Below are 13,860 nucleotides of genomic sequence, written 5' to 3' on the forward strand. Positions count from 1 at the left end.
CCTGCAAATGGCTGAGTAAGTTTCTAGTCAGAGTTTTCTACTCTATTAGTATTTTGGATCCCAAAGTGAGGTAGAAGTCAGCCCCTTCTTCCCAGTATCATGTCATAGAATGAGAGGAAATGGCCTGGAATTGTACCAGAGGAGGTTTAGGATGGACAGTAAGAATAATTTCTTTCCTGAAAGACTGATCAGGTATTGGAACAGGCTGCCCAGGGAAGTGGTGGAGTCACCATTTCTGGAGGTGTTCAAGAAATATGTGGACATGGCACTTTGGGACATGGTTTAACGTCCATGGTGGTGTTAGGTTGAGGGTTGGACTTGGTGATCATAGAGGTCCTTTACAGCCAAAATAATTCTACAATTCTATGATTCTACTAAGAGCTGTGACTTACTGATGACTCTCAGCCTTCTGTGTTTCTCAGGGGTCTTTGCTGCTTAGGCTGGGGGAGGACAAAGTGTTTTTTTTCCAGGCAGGTGTGCAGCAGGGAGTCAGAAATCAGACCAAATGTGGTGCCCAGACTGAGTTTAGAAAGTACAGGTGAAGGGAATAGTGCTTTGTAAGTCTGTACATTTGACATGGCACAGGCACACACATATACATACACCCATTCCCTCCAAACCAGACACAAACATCAAAACATGCCCTTAACTTCAGAAAGGGAAGTCACTGAGAAGAGACTGAACTGAAAAGTAAAAGCAGTGAACAGAGTTAGTTCTGCTCTGTAACTCAAAGCAGGACATTTCAGAGCATACTGAGACAAGATCATAGAATCATCTCATAGAATCAGAGAATGGTTTGGGCTGGGACATCATCTGGCTCCAGACCCCAATTCTCCCTGGGCAGGGGTACCTTCCACTAGACCAGGTTCCTCAAGGCCCTGCCCAGTATGATCTTGGACATCTCCAGGGACAACTTGGAACCTTCCTGGGCAACTTGTTCCAGTGTCTCACCACCCTTGCTGTAAAGAATTTCTTCCTAATCTCCAGTCTAAATCTCTCTTCTTCCAGCTCAAAGCCATTGCCCCTCATCCTGTCACTAATAAGCCCTTGTAAAAAGTCCCTCCACAGCTTTCTTGTAGGCCCCCTTCAGGTACTTGAAGGCTGTTCTAAGGTCTCCCTGGAGCCTTCTCTTCTCCAGGCTGAACTGCCCCAATTCTCAGCCTGTCCCCATCTGTGACACTGTGGGTATATCCTTTTGCCATTCTTGTACTTTCTAGTCAATGGAGAAGTTGCTGCATTGGTGATGGATGCTAGAGAGAGGCAGGCACCTGTAACGAGACTTGCTTGTCTGAGGGCCTCTGCTCTGCTCAGTCATCAGCATCTGTCACTAACTCTCCCCAAGGAAGGGCTGTGCCTGCCTGAATGTGGGAACGCAGGTGGTTGGTGAAGAACAATGGTCAATCAGGGTCAGTGGCAATGCAAGCCTTGGGCACAAACTATTGGAGTCAGAGTGATCTGATTAGGAGAAGCAAGGAGACTGTCCTGCCATCTTAGGAATATGCCTGTCCTTCTTATCTGATGAATATGCTAACTGTTGCTCCACGGGGAAGCAGATGTGGCAGACAAGAATTTAGATTGGAAGAAGAGATGGTTTTGCATGTGATAAAATGACTAATCAATATGTAAAAATGTTAAGCCTTCTGATACCTTCTGACAAAGTATATAAGTCCTGTATGTTGCCTAATAAAGTTGGAACTTAGCTTGCATCAAGCTGTTTCCCTGTCCCTTCGTCGCAGCACCTGAAGGCCTCTGCTCTGCTCAGCCATCAGCTTCTGACACTAACTGTGCCCAAGGAAGAGACCTATCTACCTGGTGACCTGTTTGCAACTACCTGAAGGGAGGCTGTAGCCAGGTGGGCTTGGTCTCTTCTGCCAAGCAACCAGCAACAGAACAAGGGGACACAGTCTCGAGTTGTGCCAGGGGAGGCCTAGGATGGATGTTAGGAAGAAGTTGTTGGCAGAGAGAGTGATTGGCATTGGAATGGGCTGCCCAGGGAGGTGGTGGAGCTGCTGTCCCTGGAGGTGTTGAAGCAAAGCCTGGATGAGGCACTTAGTGCCATGGTCTGGTTGACTGGATAGGGCTGGGTATTAGGTTGGACTGGATGATCTTGGAGCTCTCTTCCACCCTGGTTGACTCCATGACCTCTGTGCTCAGCCATCAGCTTCTGTGTAACTGTGCCCGAGAAAGGGACCTATCTGCCTGATGACCTCTGTTTTGCTCAGCCATCAGCTTCTGTTACTAACTGTGCCAGAGGAAGGGCCCTGTCTGCCTGAAGGCCTCTGTTCTGCCCAGGCATCAGCATTGATCACTGTGCCCATCAGCCTGGCCTGCAGGTACCAGCCCAGTCCCCTGAGGTAACACGGCGTTGCTGAGCGGCCAGGCCACACGGTGCTGGTGTCACTGGGGCTTTGAACGCAGGGCAGGGCGCACCAGCACTCAGTCCAAACTCTGATGGGTTCTGTGGGTGGTTTTATTTGGTGCTTTGGCATTTGTTCATTCGTGATGCAAATCCATCTCAGAGCAGCGACGCTGTGAATGGACACTTCTCTACTGCTGAACACTCAGCGCTGACAGGACTGGCCCTGCCGCACAGCCTCCCTACGGGGAGCAACTCCCTTTCCTTGCTGATGGTCTCTTCCCCAGGCCTGCAGCATTTCAAATGCATTTTTCCCTCGCCTCATTGCCTGTATGTCTGCCTGATACTTTGCTTGGAGCCCTGCATCCACACCAGCAAGTACTGTCATGCAGTAGGAGTGGATCTAAGCAATCGGTCCTGACACTTTTGTAACTACATTCTGTGTATTTTTAGGTTTTCACTGGAGGCTCAGCCTAGACAGCCACACCACAAGTGCTTCAGATCCATGTGAAGAGCCACTGGAAGCTTTGCTTTCCAAGCAGGGGCACCAGTACATCTGAGACACATTTGTGCAGCTTCTAGCTGAGATTCCTTTTCAAGAGATCTGCATTTCACACCGCTAGCAGAGCCAGTACATGGAAATGGAACTGCACTGCATCGCCAGACTGAAATGCTCAGGTAGGTGTAGCTTCTGGTTGCTAATTCTGCCCTACCAATCCTACTGCTCTAAATTCCCCATAGCCACCTTATGAACTCCACACCAAAGGCTGAGGGAAAGTTGTTATTAATGAGTTCACAAACTGTGCAAAAATAACTTCCTTTTCAAACTGCCAAGGTTCCAAAGAGGAGGATTCCTAAATGTATCTCATTAATCGCAGGCGGGTTCAAGCAAAGAGGAAGGTTAGTGGAGGAGAGTCAGTATGAAAGAATAGTGATGTTATGACAATTATCCCCTAATTGCTATGATCCACAGGGAAGCAGAGGCTTTCTCACTTTGTCAAAAGCCAAACCAGCCCTGCCTAGAACAAAACGAGCTACAGAATGGTTTCTAACAGTGGCAGTGCACTCTTCCCAGCACTCTCAGATAATGGGGTGCTGCAGAGCTCCAAATGATCGGCAGTTTAGATACCATTAAAGTAACAGATACAATGATGTAGAGTTAAAAATAGGCGAGGCCTTGAGAGAGAGCCTCGCTCATAACCTCACAGCATCTGCAGCAACCCTCTGCACTTGCTCTGTGTTCTCATGCTGGGCTGACACTGTCAGCTGTGGTTAACCACAGCAAGCTGCAGATTTCCCAGCAAAAGGAGCACAGTGGTAAGGAGAGGATCCTTGGGCATATCCTATGGGGTAAACACCACGAAATTAAATTAAAATAAAGTAAAATTTCATTCTTTTCTCTGTCTAAATTTTGCCAGAGCAATCTTGAAACCAAGGAGGTGTCAAGCACCAAGGTGGTGCTTTTAATTACTATTCTATTTCCTCCACTGAAGCATTTTTATCACTTCTAGCTCCAGACTGTAAACACAAGGCTAAACTCAAATTCCTGGAAGTCTGGTCTTGTTTTCAAGCACACTATGCACACATGAACAGGCACAGCAGAGAATTTCAGCTCAAATTCTGCTGTCTTCCTTTCTATGCTGCCTTCCAGTTATTTAATTTAAATTGAGACATCAATGCTAAGTTCAGTGCTAAGCATCAGTGCTAAGTTCAAACTTTCTGTCTTTCTTGTCTTGACTGTGGAAGACTTTAGTATTTGTAGAGAGACAATTGACTTGTCTGGGCAGTGTTAAATTTAACTGCAAACCCAGGACTATTGTGTTCAGTGCGAGTTTGCTCTAGAGATCAGCACTGTGACCTATGATGGGGTGACTTTCTGCTGGAAACCTGTGTAAGAATTTAACTAGTTTCTTTCCCTTGTCTTCTTCCTTTATCAAAGCAGTTTTTACTGAGAAACGAAACACCAAAGCAATGTGCTGATTTGCTGGTTTGCCACTTACCTGTTTCGCAGGGAACTGGACATTGTGTGTTTCCCATCACAAGCTTCTGGAGGCTTTTCTTTCCTTTGATGCTCCTTTCCAGAAGGTCCACATGAAGTTATGGGCTCTGAATCTTTTTCTGGTTCATCTCGTTGATCAGTTTCTATCTGAATTAAAGGGACTTCCCTATGCTGACCCACAGGGATCTTTACAGGCTCTTTTTCCTCCACATTTCCTCCATCCTCTCTGGGTTTCGACTGACTCTGAGTTGCGCTTTGGGGGTGTTTGCTTTCTGACACATGTTCTTGGCTTGTACAATCAAAGGAATCCTGCTGGACAACAATTAAACTTTTACCACTCTCGACAATATTTGCAGCCAGTCTGTTTGCATACTGCTCCACCTGAGGTGGGGAGTCACTGTGGAAATGCTCTGTCTCTGCAGCTTCAGCCTCATCCGCTATGATTTTGTTCTTGCGCATGAGAGACTCAATAGAACTCGCCCATGTCTCGTGAATCAACATGTCTGTTATCTGGTCAGTCTTGCACCTCTGGTACAGGCACGAGTCAGACTTGCAAAGACCTGCCGAGGCCACGGTACTGACTGGCTGCACGCTTAAGGAATCCTGGTGGTGCTGGGCAAACCCATCTAATGAATTTGCCTTCACTGGCACGTTCACTGTTAGCCTAGAGCCTGATGCCCTGCTGTCAGGCATTGACGACTGCCTAAAGCAGAAGGGTGATCGCAGAGAAGGTAGAAGCAAGCTGCCACACCAGTCCTTTGAATTCCGAGGGGAGCATTGGTTCTCTTTATTTTCCTTTTCTATTTCTCTTAGCATATACCTGTAAAACTCTTCAGTGATGCTTTCTGTGCTGGACTGTTTGGATGGGCAACTTGGCCTTACATTAAGGTGACCATTTTTCTTGGCTACCTGTTGCAGAGCAGAATTTAAGATGCTGTTTGCATTTTTTCCTGCATAGTAATCCAATAATAAATCAAACCCTCTTCCTTCATTTTCCATCTGGTTCACCATAAACCTCGAAAATTCATCTGTAATGCTTTCACAACTTGACTGCTTTGAGACAGAACTTGTCTGGCTCACAGAGTGACCCAAGGTGTTCATTAGGCCTAAGGTATTGAAAGAAGCTTTCGAATCCGAGTCCTCCTCTGGTATGCTCTCGCAGCTCGAGGCCTTGGCTCGGCTCCATCTGTCACAATGCAGCCTGTTTCTGGGGTGGTTTGGACCCTGCCAGATGCTGTCCACCACAGAGAGCTCAGAGAGGTTCATGATCTTGGCAGCCACTTCATCTGCAAAGATGCTGACTGAATTTGGTGCGTCCTCGAGGTTTATAGATTCGTCTACTACCCGATTCATCAGTCTCTCCTTCAGCTCGGGGTGCTCATCTGTCTTTCTTTTGATCTCACTGAGGCGAGGCGCTCTGTGCTTCCGAACAACCGACCCATTAGCGTGGGGTTCCTTCTTCCGCTTCATGCTTCTGCACGATAGGCTCTGGCTCACCAGATACTCGCCGCCTCTCTTCCACGCACAGAACCAGGGCTGCTTCCCATTGGAGTTTTCCAGACAAATGGCTGCTATTTCTGTTGCCATAGAGACAACTGTTTCTGCCAGTTCTTCTGCAAAATCTGTTATACAGTATTTGTCCCTTGAATTCTTCACCTGCAGCACGGGCTGGGAAGGAAGCAAGACATGATTTCCTAGTAATGACAGGCTAACCTGGATGTCATTGGTTAGCACTGCCTCGCTCTTCTGCTTGGCCTGACTCTCTGGGTTCAAGGTGGCACTGGAAGATAGCTCTTCTTGAACACTACTGTTTGCAGAGCTATTTTCTCTGTCTGAAAATGACCTGTTGTCCTTCTTCTGATTATTGTTATTCTGGGCTGGGGATTTGTAACAGTCTCTTGTGGTTCTTTTCAGGTACCTTTTCTTGGGAGATGTTTTTGCAGTGGGTGTGTTGTGCCCTGGGGTTCTACTCATCGGTTCTGAATTCAGTGTGTCATTTTCCTTGCTATTCACATCTTTTCTGTTGCTGTTACTGGTGTCCATGATGTTTCCCAGATCTTTGCTAGCACTGGTGCTGTAGGATGTACCAAATGGGTCAAGAGCAGAAGGATCATGGGGGCTGTGTGACCTTTCATGTGCTGTGGCCTGCGTTGACCATCCTTCTGGTGGTGTTACTTTTTCTGCTTTCGTCTCTTTGGAGAAAAGAGGAGAACACTCTTCAACCTGTCTTATGTTGTTCATCTTCTTGCAAGTGAAATATATCACATTAAAAAGCAGCTCATTTGCAGTCTCCATGAAAATGTCTTGTGCACTTGAGCCATTTTCTGAATGGGGGCATAACTGTCTCCTCTTCCTCACCTCTTCAATGGAATGCCGTAGAATAATATTGGATAAGTTCTGTGCAAGTTCATCCCTGATTGCCTCACCTCTGTGTGGAACCTGAGGCCTCGCTGCTGTCTCAATGATTTTTCCATTTATGGATTCCATAAAATGCCCTACATTTCTGTACGTGTGGGGTGCTGTCAGAATGATGGATGCCTCCTTGAGAAGTGCTTCTGCAATGCTGCTGTTTAGCTTCTCCATGCTGCTTCCTATTGCTAAGCTGCAGTGCAGTGTGACAGCTGCAGATGTCTGAGCGGCAGATAGCAGTCCACTCGAAGTCACAGGGTACTTCTCTTGCTTTGTTTCCCCCAGACCACAGACAGCTACAGCACTTGCTACCTGAGTCATGCCACACAGTGCAGATGGAAATGAATATTCTGTGCCAGCACAGTCATTGAGCAGCTGTGATGATGTTGTGTGAAGCTCTTCATTATCAACTGCTCCACTTTTGGAGACTGTTGCTTCTTGATCCCGTCTGAATCTTTCTGCAGTCTGGGGACTGGAAATGGTTCCAATAACAGTGGCTGCACAAGCTAGAGCCACTTCCAGAGCGCTCTGCCCATGCCCACTTGAATGTTCTTCCTCCAAGTAATCCAAAACTTCAGAAGAACTTTCTGACTCAGCCCAGTGGCACAGGCTGGGGAAGGCAGCCCCTGGCCAGTCAGACACATTCTCTGAACTGTCTGGACTTTGCACAATGACAATCTTGGGAAGTTCATTCCACGATCGGGAAGCAGATATATCCTCTGACTTACAGGAGCTTCCTACGGAGATGCTAACTGCAGCCTCCTCGCTAAAAGTGGGCTGAGACTGTGACAGTCTAATGAATGCATCCTGCAGAACAGATTCTGCCAGATTTGTGGCATACTGACCTGTAGATGCTGTCTCTTTCTGCAAGCAAGGACCACTTTTACTGATGTCTACACAGTCCTCACTCTCTGTCTTCCCACTGTCTTCCACTGCTGTGTCACACAGAGGCTCCAGCCTCTCTTTATCCATTCTGGTTAAAGATCCATCTTCTAACACATGTGATGAACAGGAATTTTCCACCTCACTAGTCAATTTAGTCAAACTAGTCAAATTACTAGTACTAAAGGATGAAGTAGCTCTTCCAGCCACTTCCTTCTGCAACACTATTTCCTGGTCTGACTTATCTTCAGGTTGCAAGATGCCATCTTCAGCCACAACAGCTTCAGGGGCTGTAGGAGCAGCAATATCTTTAGGATTGCAGCTCCTTTCAGGAATCAGTGGCAGCCTGGCTTTTCTGTAGTGGAGGCTTTCAAATCCCCTCCCTTTGTTTTTTTTGGCATCTGAAGATGCTTCTGACACACTTAACTTTTCGTGACCTGTTAAAAGAAAAGAAAGAAAGGAGATTTTGCAGAGTACTCTGTGTTACTGTGTAACACACTCCTGCCCTGTGGAAGTCCTGCACAGCCATGCATTCTTCCCTTTGAACAGGTCTGAAACATGCCTGGCTGTCCAGTGTCTAAACTACAAACAGACCCACGCATCAGTTGCCTGTCAGCACTGCCACGGCTGCCCAGCAGCAGAGTTACATTCAGTCCCCTTGCTTTTACCAGGTTTATATTCATTGGCCTCATTGTCGTCCTCAAGGTGCTCAGACGCTGTCAGGAAATCTTCTTCTATGGAGGACACGGAGCAGTTTGTGTCATCCTCGGGCTTTAAGATGTGAGTGTCTGTCTGCAGCTGTCTCTCCTGAACGAGCTCAAGTCCAATCAGGAACTTGTTTATTTCGAAAATGATGCAGCTTGTGCTGTTCTTCCTGTCCCCCCTGGCACACTGAACCAGGCAGACATCTGCCAGCCAAGGACACTGGAGGAAAGGAATCTCAAATGGTTATTGAATTAAAACATAAATCTTATTTTAAACATCCCTCTCTATAAATACCTCAGGAATGTTCTGCTGCAAAGACACAATGCAAGCTGCCTGTAACAGAGTGTACAGTGACACATACGCCGGTGTAAGCCCACCTGTCAGCAGAGAACCCAGCTGCAGCACAGGGCATCTTTATTTGGTTGAAATTACAGAGCTGCTTATTTTCAATCAGCTCCTTTTAAGGGCAGAGACTCATCTGCTTTGAGCCAGGTCAGTGAGCCACCTGACATATAACTGGTGGCCTTGTACCAGCCACACCATTGCAGCCCAGGATCTCGTTGGCCCTCTGGGCTGCAAGTGCACACTGCTGGCTCATGTTGAGGGTCTTGAGCTCCTTCTCAGGACAGCCTCTGCTGTAAGGCTTGTTGGAAGGTAGCCTTGCACATACTGCCTGGTGAGACTGGTAAGAGCAGATCACCTTCACATGTTCTGCCAGGATGTTCTAAAAATCTGCTTTCTTTTGTTTCTTTGCTTCTCCTCTTGTTCCTTATTTGCCCAAAGCCCAATTATTTCAGACCAGTATAACCCCCCACTGGAAATGGGGCTCCACTGCATGCTGTGTAAAGACTTATATAAAACTCTCTTACCTAGAGCAATGGAATGATTAAGTTGAAAGTTGGTCAGAAGCTGGGAGAAAGAAACTCTCTTGTTTGATTGATATTAAACCTGTTGGAGCTGACCTGGTATCTCTGCATGGAGAAGGACCTGCTCTGAAGCAAAGCGGGTCCTTTGGTGTTCTGCTTCAGCTTCATGCCCCCAGGAAGCTTGAGTGGAAACAGCTCTGGGTCCAGGAAGCATATTCCAAGCTGTGCACAAAATGCCCTGGACTCCTTGCACCTTTGTGCAGAATCTAGCATCGCATAGTCCCTTCCAGGTCTTTTGAGTGTGAATGCAAAGCAAGCATCTAGTAGTAAAGAGAGTGGGATGAGGATTATGCTGGGAGAACACATTTTATCAGTTTGTTCTTCCTTTCCACCTAAAGAATGTCTGAACAGAAACCCAGGTAGTGTGCTTAAACAGCTGGTTTTGAACTAGCTGCTAAGAAACTGTTGCAGACTCAGACTAAAACATGCACTTTGTTGTGAAAAACACTGTTAAAAGCAGATGCAGCCTTAGATTAACCCCTGCCCTGCTGCTGCTGCAGTCTAGTTTGTAGGGTTGTGCTTGTGAAAAAGGGCTGAGGTGGGGAGCAGGATAAAAATCCTTGTATGAAAACAATGTGAGTCTCCTTACAAGTGAAGCTCTCTGAAAAGCCAAACCATGCTACAGCCACACACCTCATGTGCTTATCCAGCCAGGAAATCTCACCCAGTCTCCATGCAAACTGTACTTCTCTCCAGACAGATGTGGAGGTGTTTTGCTCTTGCCTGCTTACTCTCTGAGAATGCTGCCAGCCTCCAGGGCCTCATGCTGTCAGAGGTGAGGATGACCTGGCTACTGGAATCTTTTGAGCCTGGAAGCACCCTTGTGTGTGTGGCATGGATGTGGGGTTTGGAGTTGGAATCATAGAATCATAGAATGGTTTGGGTTGGAAAGGATCTCAAAGATCATCCAGTTCCAACTTCCTGACATAGGCAGCAACACCTCCCACTAGAACAGGTTGCTCAAGGCCTCATCCAACCTGGCCTTCAACACCTCCAGGGAGGGAGCAGCCACAGCCTCCCTAGGTAACCTGTGCCAGTGTCTCACTACCCTCACTGCAAAGAATCCTTTCCTAACATCTACTTTGAATCTCCCCTCTGCCAGTTTAAACCCATTCAGCCCTGGAGCAGGCTGCCCACAGAGGTTGTGGAGTCTCCTTCTCTGGAGACTTTCAAGATCTGTCTGGATGCATTCCTGTGTGACCTGCCCTAGGTGATCCTGCTCTGCAGGAGGGTTGGACTTGATCTCCAGAGGTCCCTTACAACCCTTAACATTTTGTTCTTCTGGAACTTATCTATTAAACTGTTTTTAAGTAAATGTCATCAATTGCTTCTTTTCTATCTGTGGTACCATTATGAAGATCTCTTGGCCCCCTGATCACAGGATGGGAATGCTTCATTGACAATGATGGGAGTGAAGGATTTATTATGAGAACTTTTCCTTTAGCCCTTTTAAATGTTACATTTTAATTAATGTATTAAGTAATTTTTAAGTTGACAGAAGCAAAAGGAGGTCTTAGCTCTGATTTGGTTGGTGTCACTTGGTATTTTCCACTGTCACATTCAGGCTTACAGTAGCCTCTAGAATCTTCATGTTCTGTCACCAGCGCTTTTCCAAGGTGCAGGCGTGGGAGACTGGGAACAACAGTGGGAAGTAGCAAGATTTCACTTGAGCAGGAGTCTGTAGGAGATGTGCCCTGATCTAGCTATGGTCTCAGAAAAAGTGTGACATCATTCCTTTCCTCACTCTTGCTGTCCTCCTGACTCCTGCTACTCTTGAAATCTGAGCCTGTGAATCATTTCTGCCACCAATACCTTCCCTGAAGGATCAGCTGCTAGCGTGGCCTAACGCATTGTCAGCTGCAACCCAGACATCCTCAGAAGCCAGAGGGAATAGCAGGATCCCAGTCTTGTTCAACGACTTTGTTAGTGCCATGGACAGAGGCATTGAGTGCAGGCTCAGCAAGTTTGCTGATGACACCAAGCTATGTGGTGCAGTAGACAGGCTGGAGGGCAGGGATGCCATCCAGAAGGACCTGGACAGGCTGCAGAGGTGGGCACATCTGGGTCAAGGCAATCCCAAGCACAAATCCAGGCTGGGCAGTGAGTGGCTGGAGAGCAGCCCTGAGCAGAGGGACCTGGGGGTGCTGGTGGACAAGAGGCTCAACATGAGCCAGCAGTGTGCACTTGCAGCCCAGAAAGCCAATCAGAGCCTGGGCTGCAGCAGGAGAAGTGTGGCCAGCAGGGCAAGGGAGGTGATTCTCCCCCTCTACTCTGCTCTCGTCAGACCCTACCTGGAGTCCTGCATCCAGTTCTGGAGCCCCCATTACAAGAAGGATGTGGAGATGCTGGAATGTGTCCAGAGAAGGGCCATGAGGATGCTCAGAGGGCTGCAGCAGCTCTGCTGTGAGGACAGACTGAAAGAGTTGGGGCTGTGCAGGTTGGAGAAGAGGAGGCTCCCAGGTGACCTTCTTGTGGCCTTTCAGTATCTGAAGTGAGCTACAAAAAAGCTGGGGAGGGACTTTTTAGTCGGTCAGGGAGTGACAGGACTGGGGGGAGTGGACCAAAGCTGGAGGTGGGGAGATTCAGACTGCATGTAAGGAGGAAGTTGTTCATCATGAGAGTGGTGAGAGCCTGGAATGGGTTGCCCAGGGAGGTGGTTGAGGCCCCATGGCTGGAGGTGTTTAAGGCCAGGCTGGCTGAGGCTGTGTGCAGCCTGCTCTAGGGTAGGGTGTCCCTGGGCATGGCAGGGGGGTGGAACTGGCTGCTCCTTGTGGTCCCTTCCAACCCTGACTGATTCTATGATTCTATGATCTCTCCCATCTCTGTGTCACCCCTCCCAGCCACACACACACACACACTTAACCAGCTTCTTTGTAAACATGAGAGCTGTTTCTCATGTTTACAAACTTGACTCATCTCTCCAAGTAGTGCAAGGTCTTTGCTTTCAGCTTCCTTTTGTCCATTTCCCAAATCCCTCCTCATAGCTGTGATCCGATCTCAGAGCCAACTCTGATCCCTACCTGGGGAACTTCATAGTCAGCCTGAAGGTTTGCCGAGGTTAATCCGCTCAGCAGGACGATCTCATTTTCCTTGGGTGGCTGAACATTCATCGAGCTGATGAGTTTGGGGAGGTTTGGAGAGATGCTGATCAGCCTCTGTAGCAGGAAAGATACATTTTGCTCTCAGGTAATGAAGTCTGAGTTGCAGAGTTATATTCATAAAAATTAAATACCATTTACATGCATCCTTTGAGAATGCTTTGGACTTTGAGTCAATTAAAAATGAACTGGCAGCATTACAATGCACATTCTTTCATGTGAGCCACGAGGCAAAACAGAGGTGACAGTGCAGATGCTGCACCCCTCTCCAGCAGGACACTATGCCATCCCTTATGCTGTCATGTGCTAAACTGCTCCATTGTCTTTGTGCATCTAAACACTTGGACTTCCTATCAGCCAGGGGTTCTACAGAGACTGGGAGCACTCTCTGTTACTGTCTCAAGCAGCAAAGATGAAGTGTGGTATGGAGAGCTGGACAAACCTTCCCTGTTTCCCCCAGGCACGTGGCAAATAAGGAACCAGAGTGAAACTGAGCTGATTGAATTGATACAATGCCAAACCAGGAACAGCAGACTATTTAATGCTCAGTTGACTTGCTTTTCTCTGCTGCTCCAACTGACACCCTTCATGACCTTTCATTTGTAATCATATAATAATTTCCTAGCTGTTATGTATTTTTTAGAGGCAAAAGTGGTGACAGTCACAATGCTTAGTGCATGAAGGAAAGGCTATTGATATTTCTACCTGGACTTCAGTAAAACATCCCACAGCATCCTCCTTGAGAAGCTGGTGGGTCATGGCTTAGACAGGTCAACTCTTTTCTGGGTAAAGAACTGTCTGGGTGGCTGGGCTCAAAAGGTGGTGGCAAATGGAGATAAATCCAGTTGGTCACAAGTGGTGTTACTCAGGACCAAGTTTTGGGGCCAGCCATGTAACATCTCTATCAGTGACACAGACCACATGGTTGAGTGCTTCCTCAATAAGTTTGCAGATGACTCCAAATTGGGTGGGAGTGTTGATGTGCTTCAAGATAGAAAGGCTCTGCAGAGGGGTCTGAGCAGGTTGGATCGATTGGCTGAGGTCAGGTGTATGAGGTTTAACAAGGCCAAGTGCTGGATTCGTGCAGTGCTCCAGGCTTGGAGCAGAGTGGCTTGGAAAGCTAAGGTACAGGGTTAACTCTCCTGGGGGAGTGATCTTGACCCTGACCCCAGGTGTGGGTCTGAACACTACCAGGTGTGGTGGTTTAGCCCACTCCCCCTTCCTATCTAAGATCCATAAAAGCAGGGGGACTTCCTCTTCTCTCTTTCTCCCCTGCCTCCTGCTTGCCAGCAATCATCACCATTCCTGTTTCCTGCTGCTCTTTGTTTCACCAGGTGGCCATCACCCACGAGGGGGACAAAACCCATTGCCATCAAATCTAGTTGTGTATTTACATGCTTTGTATCTTATTTTCCCCTCCCTATACCTTTGTAACTTCCCTACCTCATATACCTTGTATTTATTGTTAAACTTTTCTCCTTTTAG

The 13,860-nt window shown here is 47.5% G+C and overlaps 1 protein-coding gene across 8 annotated transcripts in view; it reads right to left on the reverse strand.

The window, feature by feature from the left end:
* SPHKAP (SPHK1 interactor, AKAP domain containing) overlaps positions 1-13,860 on the reverse strand; it is a 94,771-nt gene that overhangs the window by 20,784 nt on the left and 60,127 nt on the right. For all 8 annotated transcript variants that reach the window (XR_010307138.1, XM_064165078.1, XM_064165079.1 and 5 more), the window contains exons 5-7: positions 12,298-12,432; positions 8,315-8,570; positions 4,357-8,083 (exon numbers count right to left, since the gene is read on the reverse strand). Coding sequence is in view for 7 of the 8 variants with exons in the window: in XM_064165078.1 (XP_064021148.1) it covers positions 4,357-8,083; positions 8,315-8,570; positions 12,298-12,432 (4,118 nt within the window). In the remaining variant the exon portion in view is untranslated. The remainder of the gene's footprint in view (positions 1-4,356; positions 8,084-8,314; positions 8,571-12,297; positions 12,433-13,860) is intronic.

The sequence above is a fragment of the Pogoniulus pusillus genome, chromosome 26, assembly GCF_015220805.1.
Source record: "Pogoniulus pusillus isolate bPogPus1 chromosome 26, bPogPus1.pri, whole genome shotgun sequence".
In the NCBI taxonomy this organism is placed as follows: domain Eukaryota; kingdom Metazoa; phylum Chordata; class Aves; order Piciformes; family Lybiidae; genus Pogoniulus; species Pogoniulus pusillus.